General features: G+C 37.3%; 1 protein-coding gene across 1 annotated transcript in view; it reads right to left on the minus strand.

The window, feature by feature from the left end:
- Window positions 1-6,429: 6,429 nt before the first annotated feature.
- LOC137294587 (ATPase MORC2-like) overlaps window positions 6,430-17,906 on the minus strand; it is a 50,691-nt gene continuing 39,214 nt past the window's right edge. Inside the window, exons 27-30 of the mRNA XM_067825637.1 lie at window positions 17,344-17,504; window positions 16,617-16,749; window positions 15,955-16,071; window positions 6,430-9,617 (exon numbers count right to left, since the gene is read on the minus strand). Coding sequence (XP_067681738.1) covers window positions 9,525-9,617; window positions 15,955-16,071; window positions 16,617-16,749; window positions 17,344-17,504 — 504 coding nt within the window. The 3' untranslated portion in view covers window positions 6,430-9,524. The remainder of the gene's footprint in view (window positions 9,618-15,954; window positions 16,072-16,616; window positions 16,750-17,343; window positions 17,505-17,906) is intronic.

The raw sequence follows: 17,906 nt of genomic DNA on the forward strand, positions 1-17,906 counted from the left end.
CACAGTAATTCCGTGGACCCTCTTATAAGTACTTCTGTTGAACAAAGTAAATATGAGGGGATGCTCACAGTAATTCCGTGGACCCTCTTATAAGTACTTCTGTTGAACAAAGTAAATATGAGGGGATGCTCACAGTAATTCCGTTGACCCTCTTATAAGTACTTCTGTTGAACAAAGTAAATATGCGGGGATGCTCACAGTAATTCCGTTGACCCTCTTATAAGTACTTCTGTTGAACAAAGTAAATATGAGGGGATGCTCACAGTAATTCCGTGGACCCTCTTATAAGTACTTCTGTTGAACAAAGTAAATATGAGGGGATGCTCACAGTAATTCCGTTGACCCTCTTATAAGTACTTGAAGTGCCATTCATCCTCAGCAGTTATTACGTTCAGTTGCCTTCACTTTGTAATTCCGTCGACCCTCTTATAAGTACTTCTGTTGAACAAAGTAAATATGAGGGGATGCTCACAGTAATTCCGTGGACCCTCTTATAAGTACTTCTGTTGAACAAAGTAAATATGAGGGGATGCTCACAGTAATTCCGTGGACCCTCTTATAAGTACTTCTGTTGAACAAGGTAAATATGAGTGGATGCTCACAGTAATTCCGTTGACCCTCTTATAAGTACTTCTGTTGAACAAAGTAAATATGAGGGGATGCTCACAGTAATTCCGTTGACCCTCTTATAAGTACTTCTGTTGAACAAAGTAAATATGAGGGGATGCTCACAGTAATTCCGTTGACCCTCTTATAAGTACTTCTGTTGAACAAAGTAAATATGCGGGGATGCTCACAGTAATTCCGTGGACCCTCTTATAAGTACTTCTGTTGAACAAAGTAAATATGAGGGGGTGCTCACAGTAATTCCGTTGACCCTCTTATAAGTACTTGAAGTGCCATTCATCCTCAGCAGTTATTACGTTCAGTTGCCTTCACTTTGTAATTCCGTCGACCCTCTTATAAGTACTTCTGTTGAACAAAGTAAATATGAGGGGATGCTCACAGTAATTCCGTGGACCCTCTTATAAGTACTTCTGTTGAACAAAGTAAATATGAGGGGATGCTCACAGTAATTCCGTCGACCCTCTTATAAGTACCTCTGTTGAACAAAGTAAATATGAGGGGATGCTCACAGTAATTCCGTTGACCCTCTTATAAGTACTTCTGTTGAACAAGGTAAATATGAGTGGATGCTCACAGTAATTCCGTTGACCCTCTTATAAGTACTTCTGTTGAACAAAGTAAATATGAGCAGATGCTCACAGTAATTGCGTTGACCCTCTTATAAGTACTTCTGTTGAACAAAGTAAATATGAGGGGATGCTCACAGTAATTCCGTTGACCCTCTTATAAGTACTTCTGTTGAACAAAGTAAATATGCGGGGATGCTCACAGTAATTCCGTGGACCCTCTTATAAGTACTTCTGTTGAACAAAGTAAATATGAGGGGATGCTCACAGTAATTCCGTGGACCCTCTTATAAGTACTTCTGTTGAACAAAGTAAATATGAGGGGATGCTCACAGTAATTCCGTTGACCCTCTTATAAGTACTTCTGTTGAACAAAGTAAATATGAGGGGATGCTCACAGTAATTCCGTTGACCCTCTTATAAGTACTTCTGTTGAACAAGGTAAGTGTAAGGGGATGCTCACAGTAATGTTTTCAGATGTTTCACTATATGTTTCTAGATATAGCGCCATCGTCAAATGTCGTTAACACACTGCTTCTTCCGTCACTGCTTCTCGGGATTGTGGGACGTTTGGATGGCCTAGTGGTTAAAGAGTTCGCTTGTCACGCCGAAGACCCGGGTTCGACTCCCCACATTGGTACAGTATGTAAAACTCGTTTCTGTTGTTCCCGACGTCGTATTGCTGGCGTATTGCTAAGAGTGGCGTAAAACTAAACTCTTTAACTCTCGAGTTTCCATCTTACATAACGGGTGTTACGCGTGTCTAAGGCTTCCTGTATAGTATAATGTAACATAACACGAGCCAGTGTTGGCATTTCAGAAAAAAGGTTTTACACACTGAATTTAAAGCTGTCCGATTTTGACTTGTGCCACATATTCCACGTGTTTCTATTGTTAATTTTCTGAACTGACGTGCTCTTCTGTGTGTTTGTAAAGTGTCAGCAGTGGCACAGGGTATTCCTAACTTTCCACGAACACCTGGTAACGTCATTTCTTGAGACGGAATCGTAACATGATATAGATGGGCGTGTAATTCAACTTTTCTTTTCTTTTTTTCTTGATGCCGAGATTCATAGTTCGCACGTCATCGTATCCCAGTTGCGTAGATCGATGCCTATGCTGCTGATCACTGGATTGTCTGGTCCAGTCCCGATTATTTACATATCTCCGCCCTATAGCTAAAATATCGCTGACCTCAGCCATGTAGCTAAAATATCGCTGACTTCCGCCATATAGCTCCACTATTTCTGACTGAGTGTAAAACTTAACTCACTCACTTCTTGTTAACACAGAGATGCTTTCTCCGCTTTACACATTCCATGGGAGAGAAAAAGAATGACAGAACTCTTATCAAAATCAAATGTTTATTCATGATGATGTAAATGACTGTAAACATGATACTAAAACTGAAATATATGTACATTTAAAGCACACAGAAATATGCCATGAATGGGGTAAATAAAACAGAATGAAACATGGCAATATAAGCTTGGTGGGTTGAATGTCTTATTGCCAAGATCTAACAAGAAAATACGGTATTCCTAAAAAGTACTCAACTTAATGAAGTCCCTTTATGATCACATCTTCTGTTAGTCTATACTTCCTATCCACACCCCTGACGCAATTATGAACAGATTTATAAGTATCTATATTTTCGCCAATGACACCTTCTCTCACAAATGTTCCTAACAGATATATTTAATAAAAACAACTCAACAGAAATATATCAGGAGCTTTCTGGAAAATATAACTGACAACATATTTTCTGTCAGCAAAACTGTCTCCATCACATGGTGATGGAGGTGTTACTGATATTCGTTATTCCTATACTTCAACACAGACAAGAATTAGTTTTAAGTCTAAATACCTTCACAGACCAGGTTCCATGGCCCGCCTTACACACCAATCCTCTTGCTAGGACCACATCAAATTCCCAAATACACTGAGGGGAAAAACAAGGGATCATATGAAAGCACAAGCGTTCCCTTATATTTTACCAGGTTTCTTAACAAGCCATTACGATACAAAGCTTGTATAAGAAACCTTGGAAAAAAACACACAAAGGAACACTTGTCCTTCAGTGTGATCCTATTCCTAATCTTTTTCCCTCAGTAGAAAACACAAGATTTATTGAAGCTGTTGGGATACCAGCTTTGATGAACACAGCAGAGGACAGCATGCCCTCACCTTCAAATGAACCTTGCAACTCAAAGCACAGAGGCGAAATTGCTACCTGAGCACAAGTTAGATATGTTAATTTGAAAATTATTTAAGCGCATCACTGACTATCAGTTTAATATTTTAATAAGCTTAAGAATGTAGTTTGGGTGGTATGAATCAACAATCAAACTCATGTCATGTGAGGGATGTCAAGAGAAGGCAACTCCAGATTCCTGCATTGCCTCAACTACTCATCACCCTGGCCTTGTGAAAGGATTAACACTGACTGGTAAAACAATAGTCCTATTCTTAAAGTAACATGTGTCACGGACTGACTTCAGTCTCCACGAAACACAGAAACACTACACAGGGATGTAGCAGGTGAAAGTGACTTCAGCTGAAAATCAGCTGGAGGTCTGGGGGCCATAAGCCCCTGACAGGATCCAGGATCGATTGATTTGCATATAATTCCACGGATTTCTAGGGATTCGTGAAAAATTTGTCATCCGTGTTAAGATATCTTGTTAAAAAAATACACTGAGTTAAAAAAGAAATACATCCCACGAAAGCACAAATATTCCCTTATTTTTTCCAGGTTCTTCACAAGCTAAACAATACAAAAGCCTCTGAAGAAAACTTTAATGTAATTAAACTGCTGACAACTCAGCAGTGGTCATAAAACAGCTTTTCCTTCTTGTTAATATGCCCGTTAACAGTGAACAGTCTCAGTAGAGTTTACTATGGACATTCTTTTTTTTCGTATTTTTCACTGAAATCATAAATGGTATGCTTCAATAAATGGTCGACACCCACAGCCATTTCACAACGCAACCATGCTGCTAACACAACCTATATCAGCAAATACCATACATGGCATCCTATAACCTCATTTTTCTGATAATTAAAAGTCAGCAAAACTCCCTACGCATACCATATATTTACAAGATTGATGAAATGCAAATGATGAAGCCAAGGAGACAACAGATGAAGAGAAATTAAGCGAAAATGTGACAATTTATTCCATTCCTTTGGAAACGTTTCATCTGTATGGACATACATTACCTTTTCTCATTTGCATTGACATTAGCTAGTGGTAAGCTTACAAAATGGTATACCCCGTATTTTTTGTAATGGAATATAACAGGGTAAATGGGATTTGTTAGGGCTAACAGTTTTAATGACAAAACGTTTTGTCTGATTACGAAGGCTTAACTCTTATAGACTTAAGACATAGTTGGGATCTCTTTTTGCAACAGGGCCATCGAACATACACAACACATTTGTCTTTTTCTAGGGATATTTACAATCGATAAGTTTATCTCACTTTTTCAAGGGATATTTACAACCAATAAGTTTATCTCAACGAGCAAAAAAATATATGGTAGAAATTACGCATGAAACCATGTACTAATGATGATTTCATGGACAACCAATCAGTCCTTGCAATGAGTCTTTACCAAACAAAGTCTGCCTTAACCATTCCACATGACTATCATCATGGTGATAAACAGTAGATAGGGCATTGATACATTTGATCACAGTAGTGATAGGAGAGAGTCCAGTAGTCTAAAGGAATTGGTCAGCGAGTTGTTGGTGTAAAATTGGCAATGTGGGTGTCTGAAATGAGGTTCATAAAGAGGGGTGTGGCTTTGGGGTGTTCTGAAGTGAGTGAGTGAGTGATTCAAGTTTTATACTGCTTTTAGCAACATTCAGGGGAACACCAGAAATGGGCTGTACCCATATGGGGAATCAAACTTGGGTCTTTGGTGTGATGATCAAATAAATTAACCACTAGGCTACCCCACTGCTCTAGATGTTCTAAAGACAGGCGATGGGTGTGACTTTAGACAAGGGATGTTCTGAACAGAAGAGATAGGTGTGACTTTTGTGAGGTCTTTATAAAAGACCTGACGCTAGGAGGTATTAAAATCCTGAGTCGGAATAAAATAACAATGTATTTAAACCTTTTGTAATAAAATGCATTTATCAACTAATCTGAAACCACATTTCGTACTGGTACATGATCAAAGTATCGTATAATCACATCGGTTTCATTGGCATTTTAGAAGTTGATGAATAAAAAGGAAAGGTACAATACTTATGGAACCTTTATGTAATCACAGTAGCACAAGGCGATGCACAGATACTCTCATGAATCATTCAGGCCTTCATGTCAATTATTTGAATTCCATACAAAGGAAGTTAAGAACATCACATTTTACTGTCATACATGGTATGGAATATTAAGTTAGTCATATGAACAAACGTGTGTTCTCCTACGTCTTTATAGCAGAGTAAAAGGTAAAACACTACTCCTAATTATTCATTAATGTTAATCAGCAAAGATCACTATCCTGACAATAGGGAACTCCAACAAATATACACAAGAATAATGAAGGTTTAATGAGCCTTCACTGCCATGTTAGCTCTCTACACTTCATTCAGAAAACTGACAGAATACTGAGTGACTTGTTACTGGTTAAAAAACAAGCTGACGCCCAAAAACAGCCTTCTGTCTTGCACTGTTTCACCCCAAACAGTATTTATCAGGTAGTTTGTTGCCAAAACAATACAGATACTTAAACTAATTCATATTTCACATTCTATCGATTCATGTTAGAATTACACTTCATTCTGAACACTGACACAAAATTGTATGTGGTTATTGGCATTGGTTACTATGGTAACAGTGGTGTAATGACAAGGCAGCAGAGTACTGTCACGACTTTTGAATTACTTTAGTCGATCTGTTATTGCATGACAGATGAGCCTATTGATACATATACATGTATATATAAGAATCAGACATTCCTTAACCTGTTTTACATAGTATATTTATTAGTAACATATATAAATTCGCCTTAAAAAAATGAAACCAAAGACTTGTTCCTGGTACATACTGTCCATACACCCACAATCAAGGTACATCTTCTTCATCATCATATCACCATATAAATTAGCCTCAAGGATAACGCCTCAGCTTATGCTTCCCATTAGGTTGTCTCTCATACAAAAGTATCATCATCACTGAGGATGTGAAACACATAAAGGCGTCAAATAAAATTATCTGGTTATCTTTTTTTTTTCCCAGTGTAGGTTAATTACCTATTAATGCAGCTCCAGTATAATATTTAATGGAAATTTCATCAATTTCAAACATTCCTTTCCTGCTTCATAGCATACAGGTGCAATTATTTCAGCAATACTGTCATTAGGGACCATTTATAATTTATGGATAGGGTGGTTGATATGATTTTAAGTGGAGGTGGGGTCTAGGGTCACCCATTTTGTTCTGGGGAGGTAAGGGTGTCATCAATTTTGTGCACATGTTCTGAAGAGGGGTTCACTGATTTTGTAAATGAATAATGCTGTGTTAATTAAAGTGACTTTTTATGAACATGTTTGTTTATAATATCTGTATTTACTTTCTTTTGAATGTCAGATAAAGGTACTTCAAAGGAACAATGAGAACCTGAACTTCCTTAAGACAAACAAGAATGGTCTCGTTATGATAGAGAGGATCATGGATGACTTTTGGTGAATGTATCCAAGCAGTTTCACCTCTACATGTACTAAACAGGAATAGACACTGTTTGCTTGGCTGAAAATAACAAAATATCAGAAAAGATTTTGTTTGTTTGACTTCAATGCAAAGGAGAGAGAGAGGGGGAGTGAGTTATGACAAACACCACCTTTTTAAACACTATGTCAGTTTTATCATGGATTGTCATCAGAACATGTGAAGATAGCCCAAAGTGATGAATATGTCAGTTGTTTACCACTTTGGTGAAATCCCCAAGCACAGGATATGGAGATGACAAACCCAGAAACCTTGACCAGAGCGCCCAAAGGAGGCAACCCTGTACAGTGAACCACATCGCATCAGATGGACGCATCAGTAGAAATTAGACTACTTACAAACATACCATAAACTGATAAGGAAATTATCTGTTCATAACAAGCACCTGTTGATATGTGGGACATGATTCATGTATCGATGAGGAGTGAATTCTGCTGTGTCAGCATTTTCCCATTTGCTCCCACTGTTATCACACAGCATGGAATATGACCTTCATCACCATACCTGGGACCCAGAAAATCAAACCAATGACCATGTCTCTACTTTGTTTCTAATGGTTGACATATGAACACTGGTGTAGACATTTAACAGCACAAAACATATAATAATATATATACTATCCAGACAGGTAACACTGACAATAGAATCCAGATTTATATACAGTTACAACATCTAGAATTGTTCCGTGATGTATTCTTAAAATCTTAAAATATTATGAATCACAAAATGACAACAGGTATGTTCTTAAAATGTTTATGTACATGGTACCAGTTTCTAAAAGCAGTAGAAATTCAACAAAGTCATTAATGACCAAACTCACCCAAGTGAGGCCTAATTTTCAAGAAATAAAAAGTCATAAAAGTTTTGATATTTCTACTTCCACTTTTACCAATTTTTGGCTAAACATAAAATGCCAGGGGAATGAAGGAATTCATCTTTTTATCTATTTTGTTGACAAACATGACTACAAGTTATTGCTCCTGTTCCCAAATCAAACAGTTTCATTAATTAAAATAATCTATCATTTATCATGTGATTGGATTTTACACAAGAATGTAACTCCTGGCATAATGGTTAAACTTGGATTATGTCCACTTTCTTGATCTCCTTATTTTGTAAAAAGCATGTGTTGAAATTACTTTTCATCTGAAGGTTTAATAAAGTAGCATGTGTTATGTCTGAAACAAAAATACTGATGCTTGAAATAGAAGTTTATATACTTTTTGTATTTATGACATTAATATTCATGATCTTTCCAAATTATTGTAATTTTAAAATTGCTGACTGCCTGTGAACAAAGTACTTAAGTATTTTCTCAAAACAAAAATTAAAAAAAGGACTAGTGCCTTATTTTGTTAAAAAGATAGTAAGGACGGGCCCCAATATCAGCGATTGGCATTATGACATACATGACACAGAACTTCTAGAAACCATGGTTTCTAAAATTAAGATTATTTCATTTTGATAATTGCACTATCAACACAAAAGTACACCTCATGTGTACACATATGCTTTTCAAAACAAAAACATGTTTAAAAGTTGGTTAGCATTTATATGATAACGTAACATTCGCTATTAAATGAATATATTTCTTTGATAAGAATGTCATACTGAAATGATCTGATATTAGAATACAATGGCTGCGACTTTGTACACAATGACAAACGGATGATGCTTCACACATGAATCTGTACAAGATGGCAATAACACACGTGAACACAGAACAGCACTAGCAACATTCGCTAGAACTAACTGGCCTGACCTACAAGCCAAAAACAGAGTTATCTCCCCTTGATTTTCAGGTTGTTGAAATATAGCTTATTTAGACTTTAATGTACATGGGCCGATGGCAAACAAACTGAAATAAACTTTCTAATGTAACTAAGGTTGGCTAAAAAGACTGATAATTGGAAATATTTTTGATGGTAAAATACATAAATTTAGGTTTTCATCTATGGACTGCTGTTTATGTTTATGACACTTTTGTCAGAACTCCATACAAATCAACAGTGATGTGGCCTTTTTTTCAGCAATTGTGCTCAAAATACCTTCTCTGACATACATCAATAAACAATCTCTATGGCCCACATTGATAGCTAGTTCAAAATCTAATGCTTCTTACGACAGGAATACTGCAAAAACAGAATGTGAAAAAGATTAAAGTGACTCAAAAATGCTGAAACTTTACTACTGAATTCAACACGATACAAACAAATATAACCTTGCACTCAACCTTTTGTTTAAAGGCTGATCAAGAGATGTACTCAGTTTGATGAAAGGTTAGTCATTGACGCAATTCAGAAATTCACCTAGTGTATTCACCCCCTCTAAAGAATTTAACTTTAATAATAAAAATGCTGAAAAAACAACAACATAACAGCATTCAAAAGCATCAGCAAATATGAGCTGTACAGAAATCTGAGTGATGTTAATCAGAACAGTCTTATTTCAAGGGTTTCAAAGTCAGGCTTTATTTTGCTTGGAATCTAATCAATTCATCATTTTCATGAACTGAAAACTTTGGTATGTGGTTATCTAGTGACAAGGTCACCAAGAGCTAGTATCAAGGGGAGATAACTGCAGTGCAAAGACTACGACTGTGATCCCTGCATAGCCTGGCGAACACATGCTGCCAGAAGTTCGTCCACCTGGTCACCATCTGAGTCAGGGTCGATGTCGAATTCCTGAAAATAAAATAGTTTCAAATTAAAAAGAGGATGCGAGGTGAATCGGGGTTTGAAGTCGTATCGAATATGCCTTATATTTTTAGTTGTGCTATGGATAAAATTTCTTGCATGTCTAAAACTACATAGGCGGTTCAAAGAAAGAGAAAGAGAGAGAGAGAGTGAGAGAGAGTGAGAGAGAGAGAAACCCTCAACTTCCTTTGACTGCACAATTGAACTATATTACAACCGCCTGTTAATAAGCCTGCTTTTGAACCAAGTAAATCAGTGGTTTATCTACCAGGCCCATACCATCCGAGCTGGATAATATGCAAGGTCACAGACCCCAACCACCAGTCCATTAGTTGGGAATCCCAACCCTGAAACCGTACAATGACAACCTTAACCTATATACTAGAAGATAGGTCACAAGTCAAAATTTGATTGTGAATAGTTGTTTTCCTTTGATCAGCTGTCAGAACTGGCACTAGATTTTTCAAAGTTCTCACAGCACTAAAGATAGTCGTAAGTTAATGCTAATGTATGGCACTTATGACTATCTTAGCCTTGAAAATCTAGACCCAGATGTCTCTCTTTATTTCAACCATGAGACCAGTCATATCCCTGTATGCAACTGTCAGACAAGTTGTATCTCTGTATTCAGAAATAACACTAGCTGTATCTCTGTATTTAGTTGTAGGACCAGTTGTATATCTGTATAGCCTACTGTATCCCTGTATTCAGCTTTTAGGCCATTATTAGGCTGTCTGAAGCCACATCTGGCCTGGAGTTGGCCTGTCTGTGGCCATTACAGGAGCCATAGATCTTCACCGCCAACACACACTTCCCTACTAAATCTGTTCTGCTCCTGTATGCTTGATTCGTTTTTGTCACCCATGAAATTATGCGCAAAACTGCACAGAAAAGCAGCACACACAAGTTCCATTCACGCAAGATCATTGCAGTTACATAGTGGCATGCCATGCAAGCATGTCCAGACTAATTCTGTACAAGCTCACTGAGATACCACGCAGCAGCTGAACATGGGAGCCCTATCCCAGAAAACTGACACCGAGCTAACTGTCCTTGAATATGGATGTGTATCAGGAAGGGTAAAAAAATGTACCTATTTTAAAGTCTGTAAAGCTGAAGTTCCAACCACTACATTCTGGTCTCCAGGCAAACATGCTGTAACCAAGCACCATGGAGGCAGTATTATCCATGTGTGAATATCTGGGTTCTATTTGAAGCACAAATGTGCATCCAGCATGCACATGTGAATCCTCTGGATGCAGGAAGACTGTCCAAATGGATCCACAATACTATTCATTTTACTCACAACAGTTATAAATTTGTAAAGTGTTGGGTTGTTTCTTTCTGAGCACTTTCTCCATCAGTTCGCATGATCAATGATTCATTCCAGGCTCTCAAAAAATTATGAAAAGGTACACTTCCCTACACTGCTTCTTCACCTATTTTGCCTACAAGGACTCTTAAAACTAAACATTGGGGGTCCATGGGGCTAACATGTTTGTGAGTCGACCTAAAATCCTGGAACATGGTTCAAACAGAATTGTAGGCATGAAATTCAAGACATAGTCCTTTTTAGGACTTAAACTAAATTGGGAAATGTATTAGAATTATTGGATAGATGAAACTGACACTAATTATTTACTTCTGGTACTTCTCCAGTGTGTCAGCATTTTTTCTTAGATCATAAAGTTAGATCACTGATTTCAAATTAACATTGTCTGAGAATCACCTATGAAGTACAAATTCTTTCCAGGTTTGTATAAACCATGACACCTAACAATGAACATCCTGTCTATTAAAGATAATACATAAAACTGTATGGTTATATTCAAACATACATTCGCATTGACACTTCCACAATGTCATGTAGTCAGGAAATGACTGACATATTGCCAAAACGACTTTAAATTTTGACTCACTCACTCTTTCAAGATTCAGACATCAAGTCACAAATACAAAAATATTGACTGTAAGACAATATATCCAAACATGTGATATAAAACAATTTCATGAGATGTGAATCTAGCTTTTTGGCTGGGCCAATTTTCCATTTTCATTTTCAGTCCAGTCTGTGCAAAATGAGTCCCCTGTCTACACATCTGAACAATCACCCTGGTCGCAGCCGCCACAGATGCACAGCCGCTGCAGCAGACGAGCAATGAAGCCTCACAAACCATTGACACATGTGCACAATTGATGGTCCCCTTGGGCTCGCTCAGTGGAAAACCTTTTGCCCAGTCCTCAGCAATCAATTATGACTGAACAGTTGACAGGCCACTATGTTACTGCAAAGCAGCAATCTAGCCCTTTCTCCTCAAGGACTACCGCAACCGGACAAGTAGTGAAAAGCCACACTTTTTTCCTGTTTTCTTCCATAACAACTAACAGATTGGTCGAACGAACGCTGGAGATTTTTAAAGTCGTATCTTAAAGCCTTTGGGTAGGTATAGCTGGTGATTGGGTGACTTAATTAGATACTTGTTGAGTGTGGAAGATAGTTATCCACTAGTCCATACATAATCGACCCTCGCCCATACAATCCAGTGATCAACAACATCACCATCAATTGATGCTATCGGGATATGATGACACGCGTCAACATAGCCAGCAAGCCTGACCACCCAATTCATTAGTCGCCTCTAATGACAAGCATATATTGCTGAAAACCAATTCTAACCCTGATCTTCACGGGTACACTGACCACATACACTATGTACTTTGCAAGCTTGCAAAATATCAGCCTTCATTTTCTTAGAATTATCTTTAGGGGTGAAATTGTATACCGCAGTATTAAAACATTAAAACAGTTCTGTATAGTTACGCAATCCAAAAATCGATATATTCCATTTTCTAGTCATAAAATGGCATATATGTTCATCCAAAATAACACAGACTATGGTTATTTTGTTTTGATGTTATGAAATTATGTAAGGTTAGGCTCTTGTCAATTTTCAGCATTATCATTATGTCTCCTACACCGAACAAAACCCAAATAATGAAGACTTGACTGGCCACTGCAAGATTAGAAAGACCAATCACTTGAGCTTGGTATAGGTTTTGAGGCAGTTTCAAAAGCATTGCATTGTGTACAAGTTTAGAATAGTTATAACTGTGAGCTTATTCTGACTATGAAATGTTCATTGTAATGCAATATTTGTGTGTACATGTTTTGGAGTCTTAATAACACAATAATAAATGCAAACATTGTTTTGGAAACAGGACAAAAGGGCTGCAATGAATACACTATGTTTCGAATATAATATGTATCACAAATACTGGGTACTGAATACGAATAATTGAATTTATGAATACAGTATTGTAGTTAAGTGACTAATATACAATAAGGAACACTCAGTGTAATTTGTCCCAACAGTAACCAGTGATCTCAGGATACTCAAATCTGATGTATAACATTTACTTTTCTATGCTGGTATGGGAACCTGTTTCTTCAAAACAAAAACAAACTGCTCAAAATTCTTAATGCTTCATCAAAAATAATTTGTCTACCTTTGGGAAGTATCGGCTACTTTTATGAGCAGCAAGTTATCAAAAAGACAAACAAAATTCTACGAGACCCGACTCATGTTCTGTTTACGACTGCATACATGAAATAAATAGGAAAAGGAAATGCATGTCATTTTTGAGATTGCTGTTCTTTTGATGCTGTTGTGTATAGATGTTTTTGTTGTTGTTGTTGTTTACATGTATTTTAATGTGACTGAGAAATGGAACTAAGCAATGAAAATTTCCACTATAGGGACAATAAAGTACTACCTTATCTTATCTTATATGATAATCATTGTCAACAGTACCATGTGCATCCTAGCACTACTGCAAGGCTAGTACATGTTCCATAACTGAGTATATCACTTTGAAAAAGAACAAAAGAGTTCAAGTAAAACATGCACCCTTTAAGAAATTGTACATATTAATTAATATTCAAATAACGAATTGAAATCATGAAGGACCACAGTATGATTCACAGAATATGTGAGTGAATCATAACAGCCTTACAGGATACTATGCCTTTTATCAGATGGGACATAATGCAAATATAGGTCTCCCATTATGACATCAATGTACAGTAAAGTTCACTTATAACGTACAAGCATACAACGAATTGCCGGTTACAATGAACAAATTCAGAAAACCTGACTGCTTTCCTATATATTGTTATGAATTAACTACCGTATACACCGAACACTGATAGTACGAATACCAAATCATCCAAGCTGTAGATGCAGGCGGTAAATCCAAGACTGACATTGCAGCAGACTTGGACATACAGATTCAAAGGCCAATCAGTCGTGGTTAGAGAGATTTAAGAAGCAACGAGGGATATGTTCAGCCATGACACACGGAGAAAGCTCGTCTGTTGACAGCAAGTCAGTTCATGATTGGCTGACGTCACAGAAGCACAAAATTACCGATTTTGTTAAAGATGCACATTAAAATACATGATTGATAATGAAATGAATGATCCATGACAATTATATGTTCGTTGGTTTTGTCTTATTTTATTTTCTGTGTGAACACGATCTTGTCTGCAACCAGTGGCGTGGTGACGATTCTTGGTAATATCCAAATATTCACAAACATTCCGAAATCGCTTACAACGAACTTCGCTTACAACGAACTGAAAACAAAAGTCCCTTTGAGTTCGTTATGAATGAATATTACTGTAGCTTCAAAATTATTCATTTTAAAATTCAATACACCAATAGTGACGCCTGGAATGAACTCTGTACATATCAACCATATTGTACATGTTCTACTGAACTAACAGTTTCCCTGTATTCAAGTAAATGTATCTTTAACTCACATTAACAGCAAATGGGGAAACCAGAGATATTTGACTCTTAATTCTAGCAAATTGTGACACTAAAATTCCCACTGGTGGTGAAAAAAAAACATTCTATGTTTTGTATCTCTCAAATACAATTTGCTACTCAATTTAATTTTCGAGAAAATGACAGAGTTGGGCCTTAATTCTGATCCTAATCTGTACACTCGGATCAGTTGTGTATGAGAATCAATTACTAAAGCTCCCAACAAAATTCAATTAGCCTTCTCAAGTGAACTTCACCCAATTGTAGGCCTTCCGAAACAATACGCTGTTGAAATTCACAGACTTTCTTTTGGGGAAAAGTCTCAAAGGTTTCTTAAGTTTGTTAGAAGAGTTTCTTAATTAGTCCTCCAAGTCTTCAGACAGGTCAAGGAGGGAGTTTCACTTATTGCCTTCTTTCAAGCTGACAGTTTTAATTTTGATTTTTTTTAATTTCAGTTAAAAATCTAGACAAGTTATGGAAGACATTAGCTTTTTGACACTGCTTGTCCAATTTGAACTATTCATCTGACAGAAAAAAACAACCAACGTATACCCCAAATGTCCAGATTTTGTTAAAATTAGTATTATAATTTTGACTTGAACGAGAATTAATTATAATTTTTGTCCCACTTTTAAAACTACTATAATGTAATTACTTTAGAGGAACAGGGACAGATGATTACAGGTCTAAACTGAGGGGAACGATTCAGTACTTGAAGGGAAACATTCATGAATGAGTATTGATATTTTGTGCACAGTATGGTAAACAGTACTGATAATTGGAGGAAAATATGAGTGATGAGTATTGATAGTTGGAGGGTAGTACCGGTGAAGAGTATTGACATTTGGAGAGAAATACAGGTGAATACCATTGATATTTGGAGAGTAATACTACTGATAGTATTGATACTTGAAGAGTAATGCAGGTGAATAGCATTGATACTTGGTGGGTAGGAGAGGAGAATAGCATTGATACTTGGAGAGTAATAGACGTGAGTACTAGTGATTCTTTGATGGTAATACAGGCAAATAATACTGATTATTGGTGAGTTGTGCAGCTAAAGAGTATCAATAATTGAGCAGTAAAACAGGCTAAGAGTACTGATACTTGAAGAATAACATGGGTGAGAAGGATTGATACTGAGATGACAGTATGGAGTATTGTGGAAGACGGACCAATGACTACCCACGTCCAAAATTGTGACCACACAATCAACTCAGCTGGAAGACCATGGCAATTCAGGCGAGACACTGTGACTACACAATCAACCAAGCTTGTAGACTGACAAAAGTCAGGTTAGACATTGTGACCACACAATCAACCAAGCTTGTAGACTGACCTAAAAAGAGTGATCTCGCATAAGTATGCCTGGTCCCAAGTATCATAAAACCTTTACATTGGGTAAATCACAATTTCCTAACATCATGTGAAAGTGGAAGGAAATATCTGCATACAAAATAATGTAACCACAAAGATTCAGACACAAAAATACTCACATCATTTATAGATTTTAAAAGTTTAGCGATGAGTTTTCGGACTGATGAAAGTTTCTGCTGGGATTCCTCTGCCTCCTGTTTCCGTACCGACGCCTCTGTCTGGAAATTGCTGACAAGCTGGAAATATATCACATGATTGGTCACATGACAAAGCTGTTGCATCCTCTCACTTCTAAATGGTTTCAGAATGAAATGCTCTAGAATGCCTAATCAAGCATTATTAGACATTATATTGCATTCTGGCTTAACCATGAATATAATAGACAATTTTGAATTATATATGTTTACGGCAGTTAAAACATCTAATGTTTCCATGACTACAGTCAAACTGTCGTTGTAATGATATATGATAAGTGTGTTGGGTTCAACTCTGCTTTCAAAACTATTCTAGTCAAAAGATGTCATTATCAAGTGCCTGAAATGATGTCAACCAAGTCAGCGAGCCTGACCACCCAATCCCATTAGTCACCTCTTACGACAAGCATGGGTTACCTTGGGCCAATATTTACAACCCAGACCTTCACAGGTCTCTTTTGAGCTATAGTTCTAGTATTAGGAAAAGTCAATGCAATCTGAATTTGTTAATTTGAACATATTACAAAACCCATTTTTGTTTTATGTTTAAAGGAAGATACAAAAATTAATAAGAAGACCAAACTTACCCTTCTCAGACCCTTCTCATAGTGGTCAAAGAAGTCATCTAGAGGAAAGCCAGCCAGCTCTGGCAGGGACATGGCTGATATCGTCTCCTTGTCCATTATCCACTGTGGAGGGAGGAAATATCGAAGACACGTCCTGGAAGAAAAGACAGTCATTTTAACATCTTTGAAAGGCATCCAGACGTTGCAGCACCAGGACATGATACAATACTGACAAAAAGATGGTTTAAAAATTACAGTTTAACCCCTGCAAGGCATGTTGAAAACAGTGTTTCAACAGATCCTAAGTCTACTGTACATATGGAGCTCTGTGGGCTGACAAATCACCTTCCACTCAATGAAAAATCCATTTTTTAACATTAAATCGTCACTGAATGGTCACAGGTGCAAATAATTTCCTGGCTTCATGTTTGTTCTGACAACCAACTTCTTATTCCACCAACTAGCGTTAAGAACCTTTCAAAAACTGGGAAATAATGTATCGAAGAAACATTTCTTTCAATTTCTTTACCATATCTTTACACTGGAGAATATTTGAGATATTGACTTGGGTGGAGGGGATGGTTGTACGCTGCTTTTAGCAATATTCCAGGAATACAAGAACGGGGAACAACAGAAATGGGCTGGACCCATGTGGAGAATATAGCAAAGGTTTTTGACATGACAAGTAAACACTTTAATCACAAGGCTGCCATAACATTTGCATGCCTGTACTGTTTCGAGGTCTTACCTGTAACCATTAGCTATTTCATCTGTGATCTGGCTGGACTGTGATGACGTGATGGCAGGGGTGGCCGTTGATGACGTTGGTGCCTCTGTAGCTGTATCATGTGATGAGATGGATGCAGGAGAGGGTGGACCAGTGGTTGATGTGTCACCAGTCTGACCCGGCTGATGGAGAAAGGGAAGACGCCAGTGTACAGAGTGAGTGAGTTCAGTTTTATACCAATATTCCTACAATATTACAGCTGGGGACACAAGAAATGGCCTTAACACATTGCGTCCATGAGCAGAATTGAACCTGAGTTGATGGCATAATGAGAGAATGCTTTAACCACTAGGCTACTCCACCACCCCTTCATTGTACATCACACTGGTCAATGCTGCTTGGGGCAATATATCATGATCATATGGTCAGTGAACCTAAATTGAAAGATGGAAGAAGTTTGTTGCTTAACAATGCACACAGCATTTTCTGAGCTATATGGCAGAGCTCTGTAAATATTCGTGGCCGAACCAGACAAGAACACTGGGATCCAAACACCATGCCAAAATAGAATTCACATACATCCC

This window comes from Haliotis asinina, chromosome 1 (assembly GCF_037392515.1).
Source record: "Haliotis asinina isolate JCU_RB_2024 chromosome 1, JCU_Hal_asi_v2, whole genome shotgun sequence".
In the NCBI taxonomy this organism is placed as follows: Eukaryota; Metazoa; Mollusca; class Gastropoda; order Lepetellida; family Haliotidae; genus Haliotis; species Haliotis asinina.